The sequence below is a fragment of the Mirounga angustirostris genome, unplaced genomic scaffold (genome assembly GCF_029215605.1).
Source record: "Mirounga angustirostris isolate CCGP_5_RB_7025 unplaced genomic scaffold, mMirAng1.0.hap1 SCAF_4, whole genome shotgun sequence".
NCBI lineage: Eukaryota > Metazoa > Chordata > Mammalia > Carnivora > Phocidae > Mirounga > Mirounga angustirostris.
Genome location: NW_026991712.1, coordinates 146,344,622 through 146,370,784, shown reverse-complemented (window position 1 = coordinate 146,370,784; position 26,163 = coordinate 146,344,622). Strand labels below are relative to the sequence as shown.

Below are 26,163 nucleotides of genomic sequence, written 5' to 3'. Positions count from 1 at the left end.
CTGAGAAAACTGGAAAAATGTGAACTGGATCTGAGGATGACAGCAATGCTGCTGAATTAAAGGAAAGATTTCTCATAACGTGAGCATCATCAGCTCCAGTCTGTGACTTTTTGAAAATCTCTAAAGCCAGATTTTATGTAGAAAATTCACCTGACCAAATTTCAGTGTCAGAAATATAAAACACAAAGTTCTTACGTGTCCTCAACTAAACCTGATGACCACATAGAACTTAATAAAAGCCCACTGAATCACCACAGCCTCGTAACAAGAGCTAAGAGTCCCTGAATACACCAATGAAAGTTAGCAGTATTCAAGATCCTTTAAAGAAATACTTCCTAATGAAAACCAAGAAAAATGTTTAACCAATGAAATTACTAAGCCCCTGGCTATTCACCAAAACCTTTTCTTATGTTACAGTAAGATGAGATCCCTCCCGCTACAAGGCTCTCCGTTTGGCCTGGGCAACCTGAGGGCCTCGGCTGGACGAGCGCAGTGCTCTGGTCAGGGCTGCGGCAACAGGGGATGTGGCTCCAGGGAGTGGCCCTGTGATCAGGCCCCTCAAGCCCGGGCTGGATGCTGAAGTACTGGAGCGACAGGAGAGCTACAGTCCTCACTGCTTACTCTGCTAACCATGCTTTCAAAGGGTGGCCCCTAAGTCCCCCGCAGCCTAGAGGCCAGAGCCCTGAGCAGGGGAGGGCTCCCACAGCAGTCGCTACCCAAGACCACCTGCTGGCATCAGACCCCAGCAGCAGGACTCACTAAGGAATTTCTTTATGTACACCTCTGAACCAGGCACCTAAAAAACGATGGCATGCCAGCACCGCATGACCCTCTTTCTTCCCTTCCCTCTTTCTTCTTACTCTATGAGGGTTCCTCCATTTCTCCCTCATGGCAGAAGAATAGGAATGATACTTTATGCAGAATCCACTGTACTTATTAAAGCTGTGCAGACTTTGCATTTATTTTACAAAAGAAAAAACTAAGTTAAAGGTCTTATAATTTTATGCAAACAATATAATGAAACTACTCTGTGAATGTGACCTTGGATTCGTGAATATTTAAACAGCAGTTTCTATCTGAACATTACTCAAAGAGACACAAAAAGAGATTATCTTAAAATTATGATATCACTTATTAAAAGAAATTATTAAATTAGTATACCTTTTAGGCGGTTCCATCTGCAAATTCTTACCTTGAATCCATCCTTCTTGTTTTTTTCCAAACCTGACCATTCTCCAGGCTGAAATTAATTTTAAGAGAAATATAAGTGACTTGGTAAAAGCAGTACCTATAATTTCCCAATCTTGGACTCTAAGACAAGAGTTTCCAGGTAGGACATTTAATTTAATTTACATAATAGGGTAAGAAAATTAGTTGGCTCTAATTACAATACTATGGCTCTGACAACAAAACTAGACCAAAGATAAAACCGACCCTTTTAATATCTTCGATGCACTTAATGATGTAACTCCTCTTGATTGCTTCTTTCACAGCATATGCGTCACTAAGGATTGTCAGGTGCTCCTCCAAGGCTTGCTGAATAAGGCTACTGGGCAGGGTTGGAAGATGCGCCAGTTCCCAGAGTACATCTAACACCTGCAATAATGCCACACAAGATGAGCCAGCCCATACACCAGTCAGACCACACTGTAGCTGGAAAGATTAATTTGATTCTCCTGCCTTTCCAGAAGTAGTCTCAAAGCGAGCTTCCCGGCCTATTCGTCCAATCAGACTCAACAGCTTCTGTCTTACCCGATCGCTTTCAGTCTCCCAGCTCTGGGGAACAGAAAAGACAAGACAATCCAATTTTACCAAATGGGCAAAATATGCAGAAACTTTACACTTGAGCTAAAATGGTTTAACAAAGTAAGAAGAGTTACTTAACTTAAAGGGGGGAGACCTCAAAATGAGCTTCTTTTAGGAAAACTTAAAAGCAATTGCAGTTCTCTGGACACTTACCTTCTGGATGAGAATGAACAGATGATTAAGCTGATCTGAATTAAATTTGACAGCTGCTGCAGCAATAATAGTATGGATATTCTCGATCACAGTAGATGATTGTCCTGACTGGAAAAGGAGATAGTGGGGGAAAGTTACGTCCTGCAACTTGGAAAGACCCTCACACTTCTCCCCAGCAATTGACAGAGCCAAAGTAAAACAGCAACAAGATAAACTGATTCTAGCCTGATCAGCATTCACTTGCATGATTAACACTGGCGAAACTACAGGAAGCAATGGCCATCAGTTGGCCTTGTATAAATTTCTAGCAGCATTAAATCTTTAAAAAGATGAGAGTAAAGTTCTTAATCTGATATATGCATTTCAAGAGGAAATGAAATATTTTCAACTGGCTAATAAAGCTTTGAACTGAGTACAGAACAAACATATTTGCTTCAGCACTTTATAAATGAGCTTGAGGGCCGCAGCTGAGAGTACCATCTACCTTATTTTTTATTTCACTCCTACTTTATAATTTCAATTAATATTAATTTATCCCATGGACAGTGAATCTCTGCTTCAGTGATGTAGGCCCTGTGGTCGACTTTATGGTCAAAACTCACTCTATAACCTCAAACATGACTCCATCATGCCTCACTGCATACCATGTGAAGGAATTGAAAGGCAGAGACTTTTCTAGATTCAATTCTACAAGAATCTGCTCAGTATCTACTATATACATATATTCACCAAATGTAGCAAGGATATACAATATCTATTTCATGGCCTCTAATCTTCAACCTTCTGTGGATTCAAAACTCACTCACAAAACAACATTATATGGAGTATTCAACTACAGTTGACATGGGAAGCAAGATTTATGGGAAGCAAGATTTATAGGCCCCAGGACTGTTTTCTTTCAGTCCTGCACCTAACTTTCTATAGTCTGCTTTCTGCTGCTAGGCTGGGAGCCTGCGAATTGCATTTCCTCTCCTGGCTATGCTCCCGTGATCTTCTGCCCATGGGAGGCACTGCTGGGAGATGAGAAGGGAAGAGGAAGAAAGAAGTGTTGGTTCGTGCTCAGGGAGTGGATGCGGGTGTTGGCATCGGCGGCAGCAAGGGAGAAGCCCTGGTGGCCGGGCCACCTCTTTGGCACCCCAGCCATGTGCCATGAAAGCACCTCCCAAAGCCGCTTCCTTTCCTTGGACTTCAGATGCCCCTTTCCCCATTCTATTCCTCCAGCATTCCTACTTCTCTCTTTTGCTCTTCCACCCCAGCAAGGCCTTTGTAAACAAGCCCCTGTACCCAATTCCCTCTGAAATACCTAGTACAGCGTCTATTTCCTGACCAGGTTCTGAGTGATACAGTGACTAAAAGGGTATAGTCCAGGTGAGCTCCAGGCCTCCTTGTGGCTTAGCAGCTAGATGAAGGCTAATACCATTACTGAAATAGCCTGGAAAATGACTAGGTTCTGACACACTGAATTTGAGATGCCTACGAGATGGCATGCAGGAAGGCACAATAGTTATGCGTCTAGGTACACGGCACTGGAATGCCAAGAGGTCTGAATGGGGAACGCAGTTCTGAGCGTCAGAGGCATCCAAACACACTCCAAGCCCCAGGAGGGGAGGCACTGTCCCCCGGGGGGTTACAGACTGAGGAAAGGGCTAAGGCGTGAAAGAAACTAGTATCTACAAAGAAGAAGAGAATAAACAAGTTAGTAAAGGAGACTTACAGAGGGTGCCAGGAAAGTGGGGGGAAAACGAGTCCAACGGCCTAGTAACAAAGCGAAGGAAAAGAAAAGGCAGGGGCGTGGCCGATTCTGTGGCGGCCACGGGGAGTCCTGGTGAGATGCGGTCTGGGAACTCATGTAAGTAGGACTCTTATCCTCACGTAACAACCCAACAGGAAAAATTCATCCATGAAAACTGATAAGCAAACGGTGAAAAGAACAGGAGGCTGGCAAACAAGAGACACACTGTCCTAGCGCTGCTGGGGAGCCTGCGGGACAGCTTTTCATTGTGTTAACCTGGAAACGAGAAGACTAGACGTGCTCAGTCGTTCCACATCTGAGCAGCGCAAGCCTTTCTCACATACACAACCCTGACAGAAGCCCCAAGCGGGTAAGCAGATCTGAGTAGAGCTGCTGTGGCTAAAGCAAGATAGAAGCTCCATCTCCCTGCTCGTTCACCACCCTTCTCCCTCTCCTTCTGCCAGAAATATCGGAAAAAGGCAAGATTAATTCTGATCAACTTACCTGTATCTTCCAAATTTTAGTGAGCTCATCTAAAGACAATTTACTGCCCAAGAGTTCAATAATCCCCTTTATACGATCACAGTATTGGGCTTGGTCTATGTTGCCTAAGAGAAAAGACACCCAAGAGGCAGATAGATACAGTGAACGCTGACTTTCTAAATACGATTCTATTAATTCAAAGCAATAGGAACTTGCAACATTTAAAGGCTAATACAGTCAAAGCAACATTTTCTTACCTTTAGTACAAAAATACATTATTTATAATTATGTTAGGAAATATTTTTTTTAAAGCAACTTACCTTCCAATGCAATTGACAGAACTGAGTTTTCAACCAGCCAATCTAACAATCTGTCTGTATCTATAGCATTCTTCACAGATTTGGATAAAGTGCTATCTTCTATTAGTTTGGTTACCTAAAAAGACAGGATTATTGTGAATGACTAGTGCAAGTATGCATAAACAAAACCTACATATATATGTATACATATCCTGTGACTTACACAGTGTTCCAATGTGGTCTGATCATTAGCCAAAATGTACTGAAGGCCAGTTACTGTAGTAAGTTAACAGACTACTTATTCCTGATGTCTCTTTAAAAAGAACATGGAGCCAAGAATGGCACTCCCTAGATGGCTCGGGGAAGAGCATCTGACCAAACTTCCACCTTCGCACATACTTCAAATTCTATACTTGGGACCAGAGAGAAAGTGTCAGTCCCTCCCTGGTAATGGGACCCTCTATGGCCATGATGTCTACCCCACAAAAAATGTCACTCTGTAGGAAGAGAGAAAGCAAAGCCAACACGTTCAGAAAAGCAGGGACAAGACTTGGACAGAGTCCTGGCAGTGGTCAAGTCTCCAATTCTAGTTGTTCCTGCTGCCCACACGTGTCCCTGCCCTTACATGGTCTGGTTAGTCAATCCTTCATTCATGTCAAACAGCCCAGCCTTCCTCCATTTAATTCCTCTTTTGGCCCCAGATGGGTTCACAACGAGTGTATTCCACTTGCAGTAAAGAATCCTAATTAATACAGAACTTCAGGAAAAATGACTAAGTTCTGGAGTTATGACTGAACTATACTGGCCCCACCTATACTCACCAAAACCAAGTATGTTTGGAAGAAGTTTAGGAAGCTATAGGAAAATATTTCCAGCATTTTGCTTAGATCGTCATAGTTGTTATCTTTTTGTTTTTGTCCCAACCCCAGTTAGAACATTTGGTTTAAGAAAACACCTATCTGAAATATAACAAAAAGAAGTATACCCCTAGGGTAAAAAGTAAATCTCAAATGGTCTATTCCAAGGAATTATGTTCTAGGAAATTTCATAAAAACACAACTATTTCAAATATTTCAGAGAATGAATTTTGAATGGAACACATATAAAAAGATCACATTAACAATTATAACCCTATATACCATTTTATACATAATCATTGTTCTCTTTTTTGTATGATTACAAGAAACCATTCTTCTTCACTTCCCAACATTTTTATATTAATGACCTTAAGTTTTGGCAGAGCTTAAAGAGTCTGTGCTTTAAGTCTTCTGGAAGCAAATATAAAACTTACTTCTTTGAGGGAATTCATTTTAGCGCTAAAATGTGGTGATTTCAGCATGCGCAGTAGGATGTCTAACCGAAGGTCGTCCACCACGGTCACCAGATCCGGTTGGAAACGCATGCAGAGTAACTTGATGGCAGACAAGAGCTCAGGGATGCTAACCAATCTCTTTTATTAAAAGCACAAACAAACAAAAAAGGAACCATGAAAACATTTTGATCCTAATTCTTACAACACAGGAATATAGGACGTTTTCAACAGCAATGGTTTGGTGATATCTGATACTCCATATGGTCAATTAACTAGTTTGCTTTTAAACAAAAGTTAGCACACAGGTGAGCAAAAGGAAAAGGGTCCTGTGAGAATTTCATGGTCAACAAAATAAATCATGTTAAATGTTAAAATTGCTTTAAACAACTTTGGATAAGCTTGTAGTATCGAATTATTTTAAAGCTTCTTCAATGCTATACCAATTATAATACTATTTAATCAACATGTTAGTAAAATTCTGAATAGTATCAGTTACTGAGAACCCTAAATTCACTCTATTGGTTAAGATTTAATGCCAACTTGGTGCTTCAGAAAAAGCACCTGTTGGTTTGAAAATGTATAATTAAATTTGATACGAGTAGTGTGTGACCAGAATCCAAAGAATAATGGTGTGTGAACCTTGCCCCAGGTCCTGGCTGTGCTTCCATGGACGAACAGGCACGGGGGCCTACCTGGCTGGAGACAGAATTTACCTTGTCTTTGAGGTCCTTCTCCTCCACACTCCGCACATCCTGGATCGTAGTAAGGATGACCGGGTCTAGCATCGGCTGCAGAACAAAAGTGCTGCACTTAATAAAGACTCCTGATGCTGCTCCAGAACTAGAGAGGAGGCACTTCTTCATTCACATTTCACAAAGGAGAAAGTGCAATGCAAAGATCTCAATTCCAGTATCAGCTGCCATAGCTAGCTACTACCATCCTAAGTAGGCCCTCAAGGGACTCCATGCCCCAGCTCCTTCAATACCATGTGGGTGCAGTCCCTGTCACTGCTATCTTAGAAGAGTCCTTTTATTTTTTAAAATATGTTTTATTAAATTTTTTTTTGTTTTTGCCAATACAAGTTTGATGTTTCTTTTTTTCCCTTCAAATTTTTATTTAAATTCTAGTTAGTTAACATACAGTGCGCTATGGGGCGCCTGGGTGGCTCAGTTGGTTAAGCGACTGCCTTCGGCTCAGGTCATGATCCTGGAGTCCTGGGATCGAGTCCCGCATCGGGCTCCCTGCTCAGCAGGGCGTCTGCTTCTCCCTCTGACCCTCCCCCCTCTCATGTACTCGCTCTCTCTCAAATAAATAAATAAAATCTTAAAAAACAAAACAAAACAAAACAAAAACCATACAGTGCGCTATTGGCTTCAGGAGTAGAATTCAGGGATTCTTTTTTTTTTTTTTTTTTAGATTTTATTTATTTATAAACTTTAGGGAGTGAGAGAAAGTGAGCGCAAGCAGGGGAGTGGCAGAGGGAGCAGGAAATGCAGGCTCCCCACTGAGCAGGAAGCCTGACATGGAGCTCAATCCCAGGACCCCAGGATCATGACCGGAGCCAAAGGCAGACTCTTAACCCACTGAGCCACCCAGGCACCCCAGAATTCAGTGATTCTTATAAGGGTCTTTTTTTTTTTTTAAGGATTTTACTTATTTGTCAGAGAGAGAGCGAGCACAAGCAGGGGGAGTGGCAGGCAGAGGGAGAAGCAGGCTCCCTGCTGAGCAAGGAGCCTGATGTGGGACTCGATCCCAGGACCCTGGGATCATGACCTGAGCCGAAGGCGACACTTAACCGACTGAGCCACCCAGGCATCCCTCATAAGGGTCTTTTTAAAGAGCAACCAAAGACACATAAACTAAAACATGAAGCATGAGTAGGTATTATTTTTGTAATAAAGTAAATATTTTGCATTTGATTTTAACAAATTAATATAAGCACGGAGCACAAAAAATGTGCTGCAATATGCACTATTTTTGTGTGCTGATCTCTAGAGGAGACTCATACAACACAATGCTCCAGAATCGTAGCAGTATCAAACTGACTCTAAATATTACGTGAGAAGTAGGAAAATATTAGCTAAGTATAAATGCTCACTTCCATCTAAGTAAAATAATTTTTAAAACTTATCTGGTGACAAGAGAAGATAGACAATATTTGGCTGTCAAGGCCAAGAAGGAATTAGCAATGAATTAAAATGACATCAGACAATTATCCAAATAGAATCTCTTCCTTTCTACTCATGCCCATTGTACAGTGAGGACTGGGGGCTGTTAGGGTAAGAGGCAAGCACACCGTTCTCATCAGCAGCACCAGCCCTGCTTACTTCCCACTGTGGCTGAGACAGCATGATCACCATTTTACAGACAAGGAAGCCAAGGCACAGACGTTACATATGTCTTCCAAAGTCACAGAAGTAGCAAGTAGCAGAGACAATTGTTAGTTTATGTCAAGTAATAGGATGTGAATATGGTATGAGAATAAATTCATGGCATGAATATATTCTTGAATAAATGTAAGGTTGGATAGATTGAAATAATTAAAGTTAAATATGCTATGGTTGGAAATTCAATACTTTTTTATTCTTTTTTTAAACTCTATAAAATTCTAAAAATTCTATCAAACCTAGAATTTCTAAAGAATTTAATATTAATTAGAAGCTGGGATATTTATGCTAAATCTCTTTCCAACAGAGCAATGCATGGGTAAAGAGTGTTTAAAAATCCAATCCTGGCTCTGATTATTAAAAAGCCAAGTATTAAATTATTAATAATTATATTAAATTATTAAAAAGTCAAATGATTTTGCCTCTGACATCTTATCTTAGTGTCTTAGTGTTTCAACTACAAAACTAATGATTGTATGTTTAATAAGCTGAAAGAACACTAAATGTTCTTAAAGAACTTAATATCCAGAATGAAGAAATACATAAATAGCCATCTGATTTCATTTAAAGAATTTGGAGGATTTCTTTGACATTTAAAGAAAGCATGTAATACTTAAAAATGGTAGAAATTTCCAGAACCTAATAAAACAAATCCTATCTCCCTTGTTAAAATGGCCCTAAGTAAATGAGATGTTTAACAAGAAGGAACAGTGCATACGAACACATTGCTCCCAAAGGACACGATGCTTTCAAAGCCATTTATAGTGACTTAAAAAAAAATCTCTGTGAAAGTTACAGGTTTCACAGACCTATTTACAAAAAAAATAAAAAATGAAGATATTTAAAAGTGACACTTCATTCAGTAAAACTTGTTAATTGAAATGGAAAGGAAACAAGAAAGTACAACAGGCCTTAAGCATTAGAAAATGGGACACACCCAGCTTCGACTATGCGATGACCTGTTGACTTATGATCTGCAATGGCAGGAAATTAGACAAGATGTGCCATTAGGCTGCTATTCAGTAGTCACTTGGCTAGTAAGTAAGCCCAGTGGGTTGCTCAACACTGCTCTAATTTAATACATAATGGCACCGAATCCTTAAACAATCCTGTGAAGGGGGTTGGGATATATGCCGCCTATTTTACAGATAAGGAAATAAAAATACATGTAATCGTATATAAATTATATTTGATAAAAGAATAAATTGAAAAGGTAAAGAATCTTCTTAAATATTAGAGGTCTCCTATACCTTAAATTATTAATTATTTTTTAGTTAGCTTCTGATAATATTTTTACTAGAAGAATAGCTAATTTGAAAAAAAGAAGTTACTCTGGATGAGGCACAATTCTGAACAACCTGATAAAAAGATAATGATGACTGCTGGTGTGTCTTAGGTCACCTTCTGAGTAAGTGTAAAGTGGCCTCATCTTACCTGAACCACCGAGGAATTGAGGTACTCTGCACACACCCCTAAGGGCTGCACCAATGCTGAGACTGCCTGAAAACAAGGACAGTGCAAGTTAGACATCAATGCGAGAGGGTTTTTTCCTTTCGGCATTTAACAAATCGCTTTTAATATATCAGAGACAATTTGAAATGTCTTGATCAAGTCATGAATGAATGACTAGACAAACCACTCTCCTGGATAGGAAGAACTGATATAAAGATATCAATCCATTTAAACTGTTATAGAAATTTAATGTAATTTAAATCATAATATGCCAATAAAACTTTGGAGGACTGGATGAAAGATTTTTAAAGTTCATATCACAGAACACTAAAAATTTTTATTTGAAAAAGGACAGAATAGTTGAAGAAATGTGTCTTCAACAAAAATCATCAAAAACTTCCATGAAGAAAATTATAAACCTTTACCAAAATACATAAAAGAAGGCCCAAATAAACAAGGAGATACCATGTTCTTGGATGGAAAGGACCAGTACTGCAATTTTCCACACACTGACTTATACATTTAACACAATTCCAAACATGATCTCAGTGGAATTTTCTGCAGGACAACCTGACGTGTTGACTATATTCAAAGAGTCAAACTATGAGAATGATCAAGAGAATCTGAGAGAGGAACAATGCTGGGCAGACTGGCGCTACCAGTGAAAACAGGGGAGCAATAGTATACAAATGGGCAAAGAATGAACAGACGAACGAATGACTCGAACAGAAGTCTAGGAACACACCTGTGGACATGTGGGGCTTTGACATGTGATAGAGACAACACATCAAAATAGTAGAGAAAACAGGGATTAGTCATTAGAGGATCTTATAACAATTAGTTATCCATTTGGAAGAAAATGAAACTGGATCTCTATCTTACGTAATATATAAAAAGAAATTCTAAATGAATTCAAGAACTAGGTATAAAAAATAAAACTGTAAAAGTATAAAATGAAAGGAGTATTTTTATAACTTTGAGATGGGAGAACATTCCCTAAGCAAGTTAGGAAACTCTTAAGCCATTAAAGAAAAAAATCTACGCAAGACGTGGAAGTTTCTGTATAGCAAAAGACACCATCAACAAAAATAAAAAGAGAAGCAAAAGACTGGAAGAAAAAATTTACAAGTACATAAAGTAGACATGGCACTTGATATGCTGAACATAAAAAGAATTCCTGAAAGTTAGCAAGACAACTCCAAAGTAACCTAAATAACTAGGTCAATTTACAGAAGGCAAATAGCCAATAATCACATGATGAAATGCTCAAATTCCCAGGAAACCAGAGTCTTACAAATTAAATAATAAAATGCTATTTTTGTCCATTATAATGAAAAAATTAAAGATGGAAAATATTCAGTACTAACAAGAGAAATAGGAAAGGAGTTTATAGGAGTACAGACTGGTACAAGCTTTTTGGAAAGAGATTTAATATTACTGATTATAATTTAAGAATCTATATAGTCTTTAACCCAGAAATCCCGTTTTATAAGAATCTGTCCTTCAGAAATGGTAGCATATGCACAAAGACAAATTTATATGGGAAACTCTCTGAAGAGCAAAAACTTAGAAATAATCCAATGCCCATTAAAAAATGACGGCATCAGGGTACAACAGGTGAAGGAACAGGTGAGAGCCATTAAAAACGATGATCGTGCTGACCTGGAAAGATGTCCATGATAGACTGTTAAATGAAAATATGCTACTGGGTATAGCTTGATTACAATTCAGTTTTAAAGAGAGAAAGAGAAAGAGGGAAAGATCATGCACAGGTATATTTTACATAAATTTAGGAAAAAGTCAGAAAGGCACTGCATTAAATGGGTAGCTATTATCTAGGAGGTGGGTATACGTGCGTGGGGGTGGGGGACAGGCAACTTTCATCCCATACTTTGTACAGGTATTTTTCACTGATGAATTGTGAATGATGTTTTTTCCCAGTATTTTTCAAATTCAAAACCACGTAGATATAAATGTAAATGTAAAATGAATGCATTTACTTGTACTCAGTGGCCTGAATTTATTCTAGGACATAATCACCTCCTTAACTGGTCAGAAGGCAGGCATTTATTTTGAAATTTTAATCATGCCTGTTGGCTATAATTAGAGTCTCAATCTTTGGGAATCTTTCTCCTATGCCTGAACTTTATCATCTCCTCAAATACAACCTAAACAACATAATTCTGTATCAACTGCAGCAACAACATGGTTGCTCTGAAAAATGGGGAAAATCCTGGAGGTATCTTTAACCTCAAGATATTTGATAATAACGAGAGCAAGCCCAGATTCCTTTATATCCACCCTTAGCCAATTTCTTCCAAGTAGGCTAGAAACTTGGGATGCTCTGTATTTTTTTTTTTTTTAAATAAATTAACTCTACCAGAATTAGTGAGTGTTTTAACATTTAAAAAAAAAGTGAAGCTAATCTTTGACATGGCCAATGACCTATACAGCCAGTTCTTGAGAAACAAGTAAACTGGATAAAACCCTATACTTGAATAGATTTTTTGTTTTAGAAGCTTTGTTTCTTAAATCACTACTCGTTATTTTCCCAGTCAAGTCACTTCTAACATGCTCGATCCATTCATCGGGGATCCAAATGACAGCCTAACAACCTAGTTCATGTCAGGGAAGGTAGAAAGACACTCCCTGGTCAGTGTCAGCAGAAGTATTTATGAACTGGCAGACACCTGATCTTTCAGGATGAACAGTGGCAAGAAAGGGTCAGTCTCTCTCCTCAGTGTTATTCCTGCCCAAACCCAAAGATGGGCCAAGGGGGTCAGCTGATTAGCCACAGTTCCTCAGGGATAACTGCTGCTCACTCGGGCAACAGATTACCTTCTGTTCTGATCACATCACAGTAGCCAGCACTGGGCCTTATACATGGCAAGTACATATGAGTAGTTGACTGAATAATTAACTAGAAAACAGAACAAAGTGCTCTGAGTTACAAACAGGTCAGCACTCTGCGAAAGATTAAAGACTGAGTTATTTCCCCCTTACCACAAGGTTAAACTTTTTTTGAGAAAAATGAAGTCACATAAAAAGAGAAGGGTATTGCACCTGAGGGAAGAGTCTAAGCTCCTGTTAGAGCTCTTTGTTATCTATGCATCGCTGTAACACCAAAAAGCTTACTAACAACCTTAAAATGAAACATTTTATTTGTGCCTGGCACTGGGAACTACACTGTGATGTGAACCATGACACTGTTATGTACACATGCACTTGCCACAGACGACACCTGTCCTTAAAAAGCAAGGTAATTTCACATAACCCTCACAAATGAAGAGACGAATACCAGAGGCAAAGGGAAATGAAGTAAAAAAGAACAAACACCCTCCACTGAAACTGGGTTACAATTAGAGGCGAATATTTCTTGGGTTATCAGAACCGCTGAAGCTGCTCCCACAGAGATATCTCACACGGTAACGTTTCCCTTACTGTGTCCAGACCATGTCCCTTTGGTTACATACCAGCCTGAATAAAGTGAACTTCCACTTTGGGCACATTTAGTGGTTTAACTTACCCCAAGTTCTATATCTTCTGAATGAAGCTTGGCTTGGATTGCTGCAAATCCACCTAATTCTCCAAACTGAGGGGAAAAAAAGGCACAAATTAGTTTTAAAATGCTGTACATCAATAATTTAAGCAAAAAACGAAGGCCACCATTCTACCCTATCAACATGCTCCATATAATACTGATCTTGAGAGAGTCATCCCCAAAGATCATTCTAATGTTCTGTGATACACTGCAGGAGATGTGCTGAGTCCTAAAGCTGACGTTCATCTGTATCAACCGCATGTATGAAAAAGAGGAAGAACTACGGAATCTACCTCCTTAGGAAACAAAATTCTTATTACTCTCTCTAGCTGTCATTTACTTAAAATACCAAACTCTAGGCAATCTCATTAGAAGAAGGAAAACATGACCGTATTAATGAAAGTTGTATACCTTATTTACCAAATCCACAACCCATCCATGAGGCTCCTGTGAGAAAAGAAAACAGAAACTGAGATGGCAAGATGAGAACTTCCCCATTAACCCTTGTATTTCTTTCAACCTCAGTCAAAAGTTAGAGAAAAAATATATGAAGATTTGAAAAATATTCCAAAGGGCTTTTCTACATGTTTCTCCACAGGAGTCTGGGCCATTACTGTATACAACTGGAGTTTGCACGTCTGTGCTTGGACGGCACTGCTCCAGTTGCGCATTCGTGCACTTCTGTGTCGCTGACAGCAGCTGTTCAAGCTCTCCAAGGTGCACAATAACTTGAGTTAAATTCTCTAAGAAAATTACATTTTAGAAATTAAGAATTCCTAACCTAAGGAGTAGCAGATCCCGAATAAAGAGGTTAAGTTTCAGTCCCAGCTGTCCCACTAACTGGTGCCCTGGAGCACACACTTTCTTTTCCCTGCTTTCCCTCCTTGCTTTCCTTTTCGAAGCCTTCACCGCTGCGAGGGCTGGATACCACTGTGGGGGAGCAGTGACTATCAGGAGATGTGGTCCCTGCTTTCATGGAGCTCATACTGTAGTAGTGTCCACAGAAACAAGTAAACCAACACACACCTAACACAACTCAGTCTGGGCTCAAACCCACAGTAGGAAAAACCAAATGAGAAACGGAAGGAGCCTACTCTGCTCAGAGTGGCGGTCATGGAAACCCTCTCTGGAGAAGGGGTCTTCGAGCCGGATCCTACAGGATGAGAGTGATTTAGCCATTCAAGGAGTCCAGGCAGAGAGGCCGCAGTGGCAAAGGTCCCGTTTGGGCAAGGCCGTGAAGAGGAACTGGGACTCTCCCAGCTGGGACACAGTGGGCCGGGGAGAGCGGCACGGGTAGAGCTGTTCAGAGAGGCAAACCCAGATCACGCGGAAACATGGAGACTGGGATTGGATTTCAAGGGACTCTCCCAGCTGGGACACAGTGAGCCGGGGAGAGCGGCACGGGTGGAGCTGTTCGGAGAGGCAAACCCAGATCACGCGGAAACATGGAGACTGGGATTGGAAGGAAAGCAAAAGTGTTTAAGCCAGAAAGTGACACCTTTTATGTTGTAAGCTGACCAGTCTCACAGTTGTGTGGTGGATGGAGTGGAATGGATGAAGGCGGGTGGAAGGGAGAGACCGCACGCAGTTGCAAGACAAGCACAGTAACCAGGTTAAGACGTGATGGTGTCGTGGGTAGGATAGCAGTGGCAGACAGAACTGAACAACCTTTGAGATGAACTCCAAGGACATGTTTATGGTTGGAGGTAGGTCAGAAGGGATGAATCGTGGTGGACTCCTGTGCGTCTGGTTTGAGCACCTAGGTAGATGAGGAGGCTGTTTACTGGCGGGAAGAAGGAAGGCTGGGGAGACAGAAGGAAGCTCCATTTCAGGCACCCTACATTTGAGATGTCTGTGTAGCAACCAAAAGGAAAACAGTTGGCTCTTCAAGTCTGGTGTGCTCAGAGAAGATGCTTGGGCCACAGAGATACACACTGAAGGGCCATGAACACAAAGATGGCATTTACATCCATGAGAATGGAAGACAGTTCTTAGGGAAAGAATAATGAACAAAGAGAAGGTGGCTCTGGGTCAAAGCTGAATGAAGGTGAAGGAATCAAGGAAGGCAATGTGATGACTTATGGAGTAGGCAGAGAAGCAAGAGACTACAGGAAGAACTGATTTGGGGGAGACAGGAACTCACAGTGATTGCCACTGTTGAGGTCAAGAGACACTGCCTGTGGCTCTGGAAACATGGAGACTGTTGGTACCTTACTGAGAGTGGTTTCAGGGGAGTGGTAGAAAAAGAAGGCAGACTGGCATGCTCTGAAGAGTTCACGGAGACTTCGGTCTAGTTACCCTAAACACCTCTCTAACTGAAGAGCACTAACACCACCGGTCAAAAACACTAAAAAAATCTTTTAAAACATATAGCTGAGTTGGCACAAAGTGCTCAGAAGCTGAAAACAAAGAGAAAGCAGAAATTGTGTGAGGTAAGCAGACTCTGAGGCCAGCCTTCAGAGCGCAGGCTGTGGAACCCCAGTGAGCTCTGGCCTCCATTTTCACAGCCAAGGCGGGGCCAGGAGACTAAGAGGAGAGAGTCACATAAAGCTGGAGCTCAAAGAGCTACCACCTCAGTGTGAGGTGAACTGAAAGAACTCACCTGCAAGAAAGGGAGAACCACAGGGAAGCCTGCCCACCTTGACTCTGATCCTGGATGGAGGGGAGAAAAAACTCTCTTAAGAGTCTGTAACCATAGACATGCCTCACATGGCTTCGCTTCTCAAATTCACACTGACTTTGGGGCGCTGGGTGGCTCAGAAGGTTGGCCAGCCAACTCTTGGTTTTGGCTCAGGTCATGATCTCAGGGTGGTGAGATCGAGCCCCAGGTCAGGTTCCAGTGTGGAGTCTGCTTGAGATCCTCTCTCTCCTTCTCCCCCCGCTCACACACTCTCTCTCTGTCTCTAGAATAAATAAATAGGGTTCCTGGGTGGCTCAGTAGGTTAAGGGTCTGCCTTTGGCTCAGGTCATGATCCCAGGGTCTTGGGATCGAGTCCCACATTGGGCTCCCTGTTCAGCCTGGAGTCTGCTTCTCCTTCTACCTCTACCTGCCCCCTGCTTGTGCTCTCTCTGTCTCTCTCTCAAAATAAATAAAATCTTAAAAAAAAAAAAAGGAATAAATAAATAAATCTTAAAAAAAAAAATGCACACTGACTTTATGGTCTGAAATACCTTAAGCTGAGAATTTATTCTAAAGTGGTCCCAGATGGAAGTGCTCCCAGGCACCTGGAGGAAGTAAAGGTAAACCCTCTCTGAAGGAAGGAACTTTCAATGCAGGCCTCAAACAATCCTCCCAGATTAAATTTCAAGAAATACGACTTCACAGAAAAACAAACAACAAACATATATATATATATAGTTTTTTGTATATACAATACAGACACAAAAAACAAGTTATAGTAAAAGCCAGCAGAATCAGACCTGTAGATATCAGACACAGAACACAAACACACAAGAGAATGAAAACATGAGGCAGGAACATGCGATAATAAAAAGAATAAAGTCAAATGAGAACCAAATAGAATTTATATAAATGAAGAAAAGTCACTGAAATTGAAGACTTTTAACAAACAGGCTAGACAGCATACCTGATATGCCCAGAACCACAATTAGTGAACTAAACCCCAGATCTGAAAGAAATGATCACAGCCTGCAGCACAAAGACACGGGAAGATGGGAAATATGACAGAAGTTAAGGGACACGGAGGACAGACGCAAAGGTTTAACAGGCATCCAATCGAAGTTCTGAAGAGGAGTAACTGACTAGCGGAGGAGAGGAAAGATAATGGCTGAGAATTTTCCAGAACTGATACAAGATATTAATCCTCAGATTTAGAAGCCCAGTGAATCTGAAGCAAAATAAATAAAATGAATACCATGGTCACAGGAGAGTCACACTGTCAAATATCAAAGAGAATGAGATCTCCAAAATAAGATGGGACTCCTTACAACAGCAGCAACAGTCAGACCAACCACCAACTTCTCAACAGCAGTAATCAAAGCCAAAAGACACTGACATAGTATCTCTGACATTCTGAAAGCGTATCAGTCAATCTAGAATTTAAAACCCAGTGAAAATATTCTCTGAGGCATGGGAAACAAAGTAAATTTCAGGCGATCAAAAACAAAGACTTAACCACCAATGATGGGCCCTTACTAAGAGACACTTTCAAGGATGCACTGCAGAAAGAAAAAAAATGATCCCAGTACATACAGATGGCTAAGTTAAATGAGACAGTACATACATATGGCTAAGTTAAAACACCACATAAAAGAACAATGATGATATCTGTTTGAGGGTAAAGCAAGACAGGAGAGGACTGAGACACTGCATGATAAAGACAAGGGGACAGAGAGTTACTAAGTCAGGTGGGGAGTGGGCACATGAAACATTCCAAGGTTTTTATGTGCTGCTCAGAGGAGGATAAAGATTATTAATGAAATTTTGATTTCATTTACTTAAGTTACAGTTCCGGGGTAACCAGTAACAGAGTTTAAGTGGGAGGGGAGAAAGGCGGAATCTTCTCTGGTAGGGATGTGGAGGGGCAGAGAACCATGCTGAAGCTAAAGAGGGACATGGGATCAAAGGCAGAATTTTTAAAGATGGGAAAGACTAGGGCACAACGTACACAACGGGAATGCTCCGACAGAGAGGAAAAGACTGAGGATACCGAACAAAGGACAGAAAACCTAAGGAGGAAAATGCTTGAGAAGGCAAGAAGAAAGGGGATGATCGCAGGCCTCTGCAGGAGGGCGCATTCCCGTGCAGTGCTGAGAGGAAATACACAGACTGACCCTTTCTGGTCCTGGATGTCACGTGTGCAGATTGAGGGGAAGAGAAGGGACATTTGTGGAGTGCTTACAATAGCGAACCCCCGGGGTTAGTGTTTCTGTATACAGTTGTCATCCAACCGTCACAACAAAACCAAAGACGAGGTTTTTAATATTTTGGGAGGCAAGACCGTAGATATTTATAGATGCAGACGATGAGGCTGGATTACATGGGTTCTTCCTGTGACTAGGTTTGTGGACTCGGGCAAGGGCTCAACTCCTGTGTGCCTCAGTTTCTCGTCCATGAAATGGGATCAAAAATAGTACCTCACTCATGGAGTTGTTGTGGGGACCAAACGCCAGTGTCTTCTCAGTGCCCTTTCCACTCGGCCCTCATTCCCTCCTCTCTGGAGGACTGCCTGGCCCTCCCAGACAGCACCGGCCACCCCCTCCTGCAGTCCACATTGCTGCGACTACAGGTACTGTTTGTGGCACCTTAAGTTTTTGTTTTCACATATCCTCCACTAGCTCTAAGTCAGGAGCCATGGCTTAGTATTCTTTACAGGACTGCTGAACTAAAACTTCTGCTTCGACTAAAGCAACGGGTAAGTTTTCTATCTACTCAATTGACTCCTTTCAATGGTTTCTCAAAAACCAGAGTTTGATCAACAGATGTTTAGATTACGTACTCCTTGTGGGTATAATGTTATTGGGCACACTGTAGGCCTTTAAATATAAAATAAAGATAATTGGTTCTTGGCTTGGAAAAAAACCCAAAGCTTTAATGCTTCTGGAGTTTAAAAGAAAATAATACATGAGACTACTTTCTAGATTATTTTTTCTAGGCATAATTAGCCATTTCAAATGGTTTCAAATGCTCTAGCTTGTCAAACATCTCTGAGAAACTGGGACACCCATTAAACTGGGGTTCTGACAATTCAATAAATAGGGCACTGATGTCATGAGTTCATTCCACATTTCACTAAACATCATTTCAAATCTATAAAATTCTTTATGATGTTGGTTAATAGCTGTGGAAAAATATGCAGTATCTGAAAAAAAAGTTAAGCAATTTTATGAGCCATATGGAATATCTGGCATTTTTCACAGACTGTTTTAATCCTTCCACGTAAATTTTTACAGCACAAAAAATCTTTTTCAATACATTTCTCTATAAAATGACGAAACAAGACCCCGTTTACCTTTTGGAAAGTAGACACAGGTGAAACAGCAAACATATTTCCCTCCCCAAACACTTCTGTCCAATTCCTCTGAGACACTTTCATTCTGTTTTTAAAGTGGTATTCATTATCAGGATTGAAAGCCTAGATTCAAAGAGAACAGAGAAACACTATTATTATCTATTTCTATAGCAACAAATATTAGCATTAGAAAAGATGAAAAAATATAGCCTTGGACTCCTTCGGTAATGGAATCTTTCAAATATCCCAACAGCGTGTACCCCTGAGCTAGGGCAGAGGAGCGGGTGAGTGAGGCAGAGCTCTCCTCTCCTGTCCAGTGGCCGCCAGGAGGGAATGCAGGGCACATGGCCAGGTGTTCTGAGCTGCTGCAGGTACGGCCAGGCAGCAGGGCCGTAAAGGCCCCTTCCTCACACAGCTACTGGGACTAGTCAGGGAAAAAGGCTAGAAACCAAATTGCAAGAGCACCCCATGTGAAAGCATTTATGATGTGAATAATCAGGAAGACATGAGGGAAAGCAATTTAATTATTGTAAGAGCCGAGAAAGCTATTAAAATTAGAAAGGTATTTTGTTAAAACTGAGAACATAGAATGAATGGTTGCTCTGCTTTGAAAATAAAAAGCAAGGTCCCTAACAGCTAAATTAATATCTTTTACAATATCATTATCACTCATTATTAATTACAAGTCAGAGGGCAGTTGGTACTTTAAACAAAATCAAAACACAAAGTACTTCATTTTAGAGATACTCTACCATCGTAAGCACACCCAGGAGACCAGTGGGAATCGGATCTTGTTTAATTCTCTCTGCAACCAGTTCTATTAACAGCATCAACATGTTGTAGATTCCTTCATGAATTTCAGTACCCCACTTGTGAACAGCACTCGAAGTCAGGAGCTACAAAAACAAAGGGCACTTTAGAGTCTAACTTGAAAAGAAAAAGTCTATTGTTTATCAGCTCAATCTTGAATAATCAAGAGATGATTACCATAGTATCACTTTTATGCAGATGACTTGCTTTAAAAAGCCTATAGCCTGCAGCCCCTGTACTCACTCAATGATTTCACAGTCAACATTGAGTTTTGTTTTTAAACGTTAATTCCCTTACACTGAAGCAGTTGGTTTAAAAGAATTTTCATTTGCTTCTCTACTTTTCGTTATTACTTGGGGAGGTCAAGTGGTGTAGAGCAAGGAAGAACCTGAGACCAAATCCTGGAGCTACTACTGCTTTATAGCTGTATGGCCTTGGACAAAAAATTACCCGAGTTCCCAGGGGCTCAGATGTCTCACGTCTAAAGAGGCAAAATTCCTACCCACTTCACATAGATGTGATGAGTATCAAAAGATAAAACAAATGTGAAAGTGTTTTATAAATAGCAAGGTATTATTATTAACATATTATGGCTGTCACTATTAACCAATGTTCCTAGAATCTAAGAAATGTACGCTATCTTTCATGATTTGAACATACATATTCCTGCTGTATTTTTAATATCTCAGAAACAGGACCGCATCTTTCCACCTGTTGACCAGATGGCAACGGGACTCTGAATGTGAAAAAAATTTTAGAAATACTTTACCAGATTCTTTTGCTTCTATTCTCCTTTTTGATATGTATAGAAGTAACATTCAATTTTAAAAAATGTTTAAGCAAATCTAAAAGAGCTCTAAGTGATAAGGCACTGTAACATTTTGCAGCTATTTTTCTTTAATATAAAACATAAAACAGGGCGCCTGGGTGGCTCAGTTGGTTAAGCGACTGCCTTCGGCTCAGGTCGTGATCCTGGAGTCCCGGGATCGAGTCCCGCATCGGGCTCCCTGCTCAGCGGGGGGGTCTGCTTCTCCCTCTGACCCTCCCCCCTCTCATGCTCTCTCTATCTCATTCTCTCTCTCAAATAAATAAATAAAATCTTAAAAAAAAAAAAAGAAAAAAAACATAAAACATATAACAATGGTGCATCTTACACTCAGCATCTTAAGACTCATTAAAAGGGAGGGAAAAGGCGCATAGATGAATCTAAAATAATCATCAGTGGATTCTCCAAACCTCAGTCTAGTCCTTGGGGAAATCTAATGCAGGAACAACTTGCTGGAATGGGGAATGAGAAATCAAAGGGTTTCACTTAATAAAATGATGGCAAATTGGTATGGTGGTATCATGTTTTTATAAGATTTCCCTTCAGAAGGAAAATACTACGCAATAAAAATTCCATCTTGGTCACACTGAGAACCCCTTAACAAGAGCAGCCTGAAAGAGCCCAAACTTCTTTAGCTACAGAGAAAAACCCCAGTTCCAGATTTTCTAAATACCAAATAGCTGCACTATTTGCGCAAACGAGCAATAATCCTAAGACTGATTTTATATAAACCAATGAGTTACTTTTTTTTTTTTGCAAGAATTTTTTGCCTGCCTCTATCTTCTTCCTATACTTAAATAATAAAGCAAAAGGAAGCAGACGAGCATTCGAGAAGGGTCATGTGACTATAAAATAAAATATATGTGGATTTAGCACCACTCCCTCTGTTGCCATCTCATTTGCTCAGTTTTGAATGTGGACAGGGAAGTCTACCTACCTTGCAGAAGACGGGGGAAAGACAGGCAGCCCTTTGTGGGGAAGCTATGCTCAAGGTTTAAACATAACTATGCCCTATGGCCAGACCTAGATTTCCTTTCCTGCTTGAACACACAGTCAAGAATCCAGGCCAGCCTGAAGGTAAGAGGTGAAGAAGGCAGACATGACAACAGAGCCTCTGTGGTGCGCCTTATTCATACAGTTGTGTATTACTTACACCCTTCCTTCTAATGAAACATTTGAGGTGTCTTGCAAGAAAAGTCAAGGGAAGAGGGTAGAGTGATAGTCATCGTACCAGGAAACAGAGCTAAGGGAAATGATACCAGTTATATAAAATACAACTGAGATTTCTGGTAGCCAGGTCTAAAGGCACACAGAATTCTGTAAATTAAATTCTGATTTAATTAAAAACAAGCATGCTTTACTGATGCGGAGGAGAACCTTTTTAATAGCTCTAAACTGTAAAGAGAATTTAACATACACAGTTTTACATAAGCAACACTGAACAATATAACAGAGGGTACCCTTGTGCTTGTAGTTTCGCAGAAAAAAACAACGAAGCAACCAACCACTGGACCATTTATTACACTATTACAAACAGCTGAGGACATAATATAAAACTGTTTTCTGAAGTGTCTCTGCACAGTAATATATTCCAAATATGTAACCTGTTGGTGACCTGCATTGACACAGGGCTCTCTGGATCTGGAGACCATCAACCTAAAGGTCCTTACACTGATAAATCCTTTTCCATGACTCTGAATAAAGTTGCGTTTTCTTTCTCTGTAAATTTATACATACAACATAATGCATCACAGTATGTGACATTATAAAAACTCTATATTTTAAAAAATTACTATAATTCTCAGAATTCGTAAAGTTTAAAATAATTTTAAATGATAAATTGGTAGATGAATTCATCCAAAATGAACATAAGTCTTGAATCCATATAATCTCTGCCCAAATGACAATTTTAATTTCGTACTTTTTTCAAAGATGCAGCTGTTTTTGTTCCTAAAATTAATTTTGGTATTTTTTGAGCCTTGAATCAAGGGAGATTCTATCAAGATGTAGATGGGAATAATAGTTTACAAATGAGCAGTTTATTTTGCTGGGTTTTATGATAAATACAATCTTCAACCATCTGTAGTTCTAGTGACTTCCCTGCATATGGGACAAAAATGGATGTCAAAACCCAGAAGGACAAGACAGCAGGGATACTCATTCATTCAGCAAAGATTTACTGAGCTCTCTCTCGGAGGTAGGCACTGGCTATACGCTGGGGAAAACGACAGTGTCTATGACACTGTCCCTGCTCTTTGGGGAATTCAGGACTCATGTCCTGAAAAGGGAATCATGCTGAGTTAGATTGCTTTCAGAATCACAAGTCCTGTGATCTCCTATTCTGCCTGTTAAGAAAAACTGCTTTATGAGCGACATGACCAGAAGGGGAGGACTCACATCAGTCTAGCTCTGCCGAAGATGCTGCCACACGCCTGCCATTTTGCCATGAAACATACTCAATCCAGTCAACCTTTGTACAGTTCAAATTCCTGCGTCTGTCTCAGTACAACAGTCAGGACAAATGGCTTGTATTTTGATAAATCAGTCTTATCTTTCTAAATGCCACAAGCCTCAGATTAGTATATGTGATCTCCTAGTATAGGCAAGTCTTAACCTATTCTTTGACAATTAAAGAGAAGGAAGTAAAAGTGACAGCCATCCAAAGACATGTGCAAATAATTAAATATAAAAGTCAATCATTCATAAGCCCCCAATTCGGAGTGACTTGGTTCAGAGCAGGGGATTCCTCAGTTGAACAAGACTCATAAACTGTTTTCACACAAAAACGAAAATGAAAAGCCTGTTCATTCTCACCCCCACCCAAAAAACCAGACTAACACATTTTTCCTTACCTTTTTAAAGGCTTCAGGCATACACCTATCCATAAATCTTTTACAATTCTCATCAGACTCGGAAAGACCTTAGTAAAATAAATGAAACAATATGCCTTACTAAGATTTTAGGCAGTTTGCAGAAATCATATATATTATTCCAAATTCATACGCATGGAACTATTTATTTACAGAAACCTTGATTCTTAAGAGATTATTAAAAGCAGAATATAGATATATTCTGATGAAGGAACAGACTGACAATCACAGTATTAATGTATTTGTTAACAGCCCAATATATTAATATGTGTTAATTCATATACATTTGTTAATAGTGTAATAAATAATTAGAAGTGAAATGGCTGAACTTATGTTTCCACTGTCAGAGGAACTTCAAATGATCTGACTTAACCCCAACGGCCACCTCTTACTAGCTCTTGTTTTCCTTCTCAACAGATACCAAAATCACTCTTCTTCCCTTAAACCTACAGAACTCTGTTAACAAATGCACAGAGTTGTGCCTGGCACACAACAGGTGATGAATATTTGCTAAGTGAATGAATGAATCCACTGTAAGCTTATCCTTTGGAATACATTGTTTAAAAAAAACCTTAATAATGTATTCAGCTTGTCACTGGGAATCCTGTTGGACCCATTTTCTTTTCTTCAGACCCACCACGTAGCACAGTACCTACACCCTAACAGGCCAGCAATAAATGCTGCTGCTGAGAAGCCAGTCATCAGGCGCCATAAAAGGCTGTGGGAATTAAATTTGACCCTAGTCAAAATATTTCCTTTTGATGTGCCTCATATTTAATCACAGTGGTAAACTATGCACACACTTTTAATGAGGGGAAAAAAAAAATCACAAAACAGTGGACCAATTCATCTTATTTTATAACTGAACTGCATATGAAAAATAAATTATTTTTTCTTCAATGTATTTAGAGTCAAGAAGCTTCCTTATATTGACACCCATTTTCCAACCTGGAGGCATTTTATTACTCTGTTGGTTTAACATTTGTAAAGCACTCAAGACAGTGCCAAACATTTAATATGCACAAAATGTTCGCTAAATAAATATTACTTTCTTCTCCTAAAGAATAAAAAGCCACTGAATTGAACCTTAAAGTCCTCCAAGCTTTTGTGGAAAACGTTCATTTCAATTTCTATAAAGCTTTTCAATTATATTTTAAAGACTCTCATACTCTGTTGGAGCTAGAAGAAAACAGTTGGTTTAATTCAAAGCTTTTATTCCACAGGGGCTACACCAAGACTAGGAGAGTAAATGATCAAATAATATACAGATGGGCGATCACACAAGAGTGAAGATTAACGTCAGGCCTCCTATCAAAACAGTCCCCTCCTCCTGTGTCCTGCGGTGTGAGAACTTACCAAGTCTGGCCAGATAGGTAGACGCCAACAGGCATTTGCCTAGTGATTCTTCTCGCTTGTAAGGGATGGACCAGTGATCAGTCAGAACACGGCTTTCCAGTTCATACAAATTGGTTGTAGGGAATTCAATTCCTTCCCCCGAGCAGTTTCCGTTTTCATCATTCTTCTGACAAAAAGGGATTATGGTAAGAAAACAAATACACTCATTAGCGACTACTGTAAAAGTTTTCATTTGGGCACAGAGCAGACACTGACCCAATGGTAGCTGTGAACACTGAATGTGGATCCCCTATCTCTTTCTCATAGTCACATCTTCTGCCAGACCATCTCAGATCCTCCCAGCTCTCGTCATGGCGGCACCCCCGCTCTCACAGAGGCCAGCTCACCTCTTTCTGCAATCTCTTGTTATGAAAGAGCACACCCACCTTCCCTGTCTTCAGAAGGGTGAGATTTCCCCAAAGAGTTCTCCGCACTGCTGTCTCCATCTCCTCACACGGACTCACCCCTGACCCCACACCAGTATGTCTTCCAGAGGCCCTACTCTCCCACAGCGGCTGTTGTTCAGGCCAGCACTAAGTCATTATATCCAATGAACAGTTTCAGTCCTTCTCTTCCTTCTCGGCAGTATCTGCGCTTCTGCCCGCTCCCTCTTCTTGAAATGCTAGCTCATATCCCTCACCTCCCGGGAGGGCACACCTTCCTGTTGTCCTCCTGTGGGTCTGGCTGTTCTGTTCTGTCTCTTCTGGTACACCCCCTCTTCCTGACCATCAAATACTGGAGCTTCTCAAACCTCAGTGCTAGGCTCTCTCCTCTCGGTGATCTCCATCCCAGGGAAGGGCAGCACAGCCAGAAATCAAGGACTCATTCTTAACGCTGTTCTCCCATCCCCCCTCCAAGATCTGGTGATGAGACCCCCGAAATTTCTATCAAATCCATCTACTTCTGTCCACCTCCATGGAGATACCACTATTCCCGAATTCACCCGTCTACCTTCTTTGACCTACATAACTCCTGTGCATCCTTAACTCTTTTCAGAAAAGGCTTTCTGGAACTCCTAAACTATACTGAATTCTTCTCATCCTGAACTTCTCTTTCATAGCACTACTTACAAATTTTACCCTTATTTGTGATATATTTTGTCTGCTGCCACTAGACCAAGCCCCA

At 40.4% G+C, this 26,163-nt stretch overlaps 1 protein-coding gene across 4 annotated transcripts in view; it reads right to left on the bottom strand.

The window, feature by feature from the left end:
* Nucleotides 1-26,163, bottom strand: part of USP24 (ubiquitin specific peptidase 24) — a 134,430-nt gene that overhangs the window by 80,103 nt on the left and 28,164 nt on the right. For 3 of the 4 annotated variants that reach the window (XM_064589068.1, XM_064589067.1, XM_045897607.3), the window contains exons 2-16: nucleotides 25,000-25,165; nucleotides 23,626-23,693; nucleotides 19,890-20,033; nucleotides 19,138-19,260; nucleotides 13,577-13,612; nucleotides 13,151-13,216; nucleotides 9,607-9,672; nucleotides 6,499-6,573; nucleotides 5,765-5,923; nucleotides 4,495-4,609; nucleotides 4,196-4,299; nucleotides 1,960-2,067; nucleotides 1,681-1,776; nucleotides 1,435-1,596; nucleotides 1,193-1,240 (exon numbers count right to left, since the gene is read on the bottom strand). In XM_064589068.1, coding sequence (XP_064445138.1) covers nucleotides 1,193-1,240; nucleotides 1,435-1,596; nucleotides 1,681-1,776; nucleotides 1,960-2,067; nucleotides 4,196-4,299; nucleotides 4,495-4,609; nucleotides 5,765-5,923; nucleotides 6,499-6,573; nucleotides 9,607-9,672; nucleotides 13,151-13,216; nucleotides 13,577-13,612; nucleotides 19,138-19,260; nucleotides 19,890-20,033; nucleotides 23,626-23,693; nucleotides 25,000-25,165 — 1,536 coding nt within the window. The remainder of the gene's footprint in view (nucleotides 1-1,192; nucleotides 1,241-1,434; nucleotides 1,597-1,680; nucleotides 1,777-1,959; nucleotides 2,068-4,195; nucleotides 4,300-4,494; nucleotides 4,610-5,764; nucleotides 5,924-6,498; nucleotides 6,574-9,606; nucleotides 9,673-13,150; nucleotides 13,217-13,576; nucleotides 13,613-19,137; nucleotides 19,261-19,889; nucleotides 20,034-23,625; nucleotides 23,694-24,999; nucleotides 25,166-26,163) is intronic. The other variant, XM_045897608.3, reaches the window with a different exon arrangement.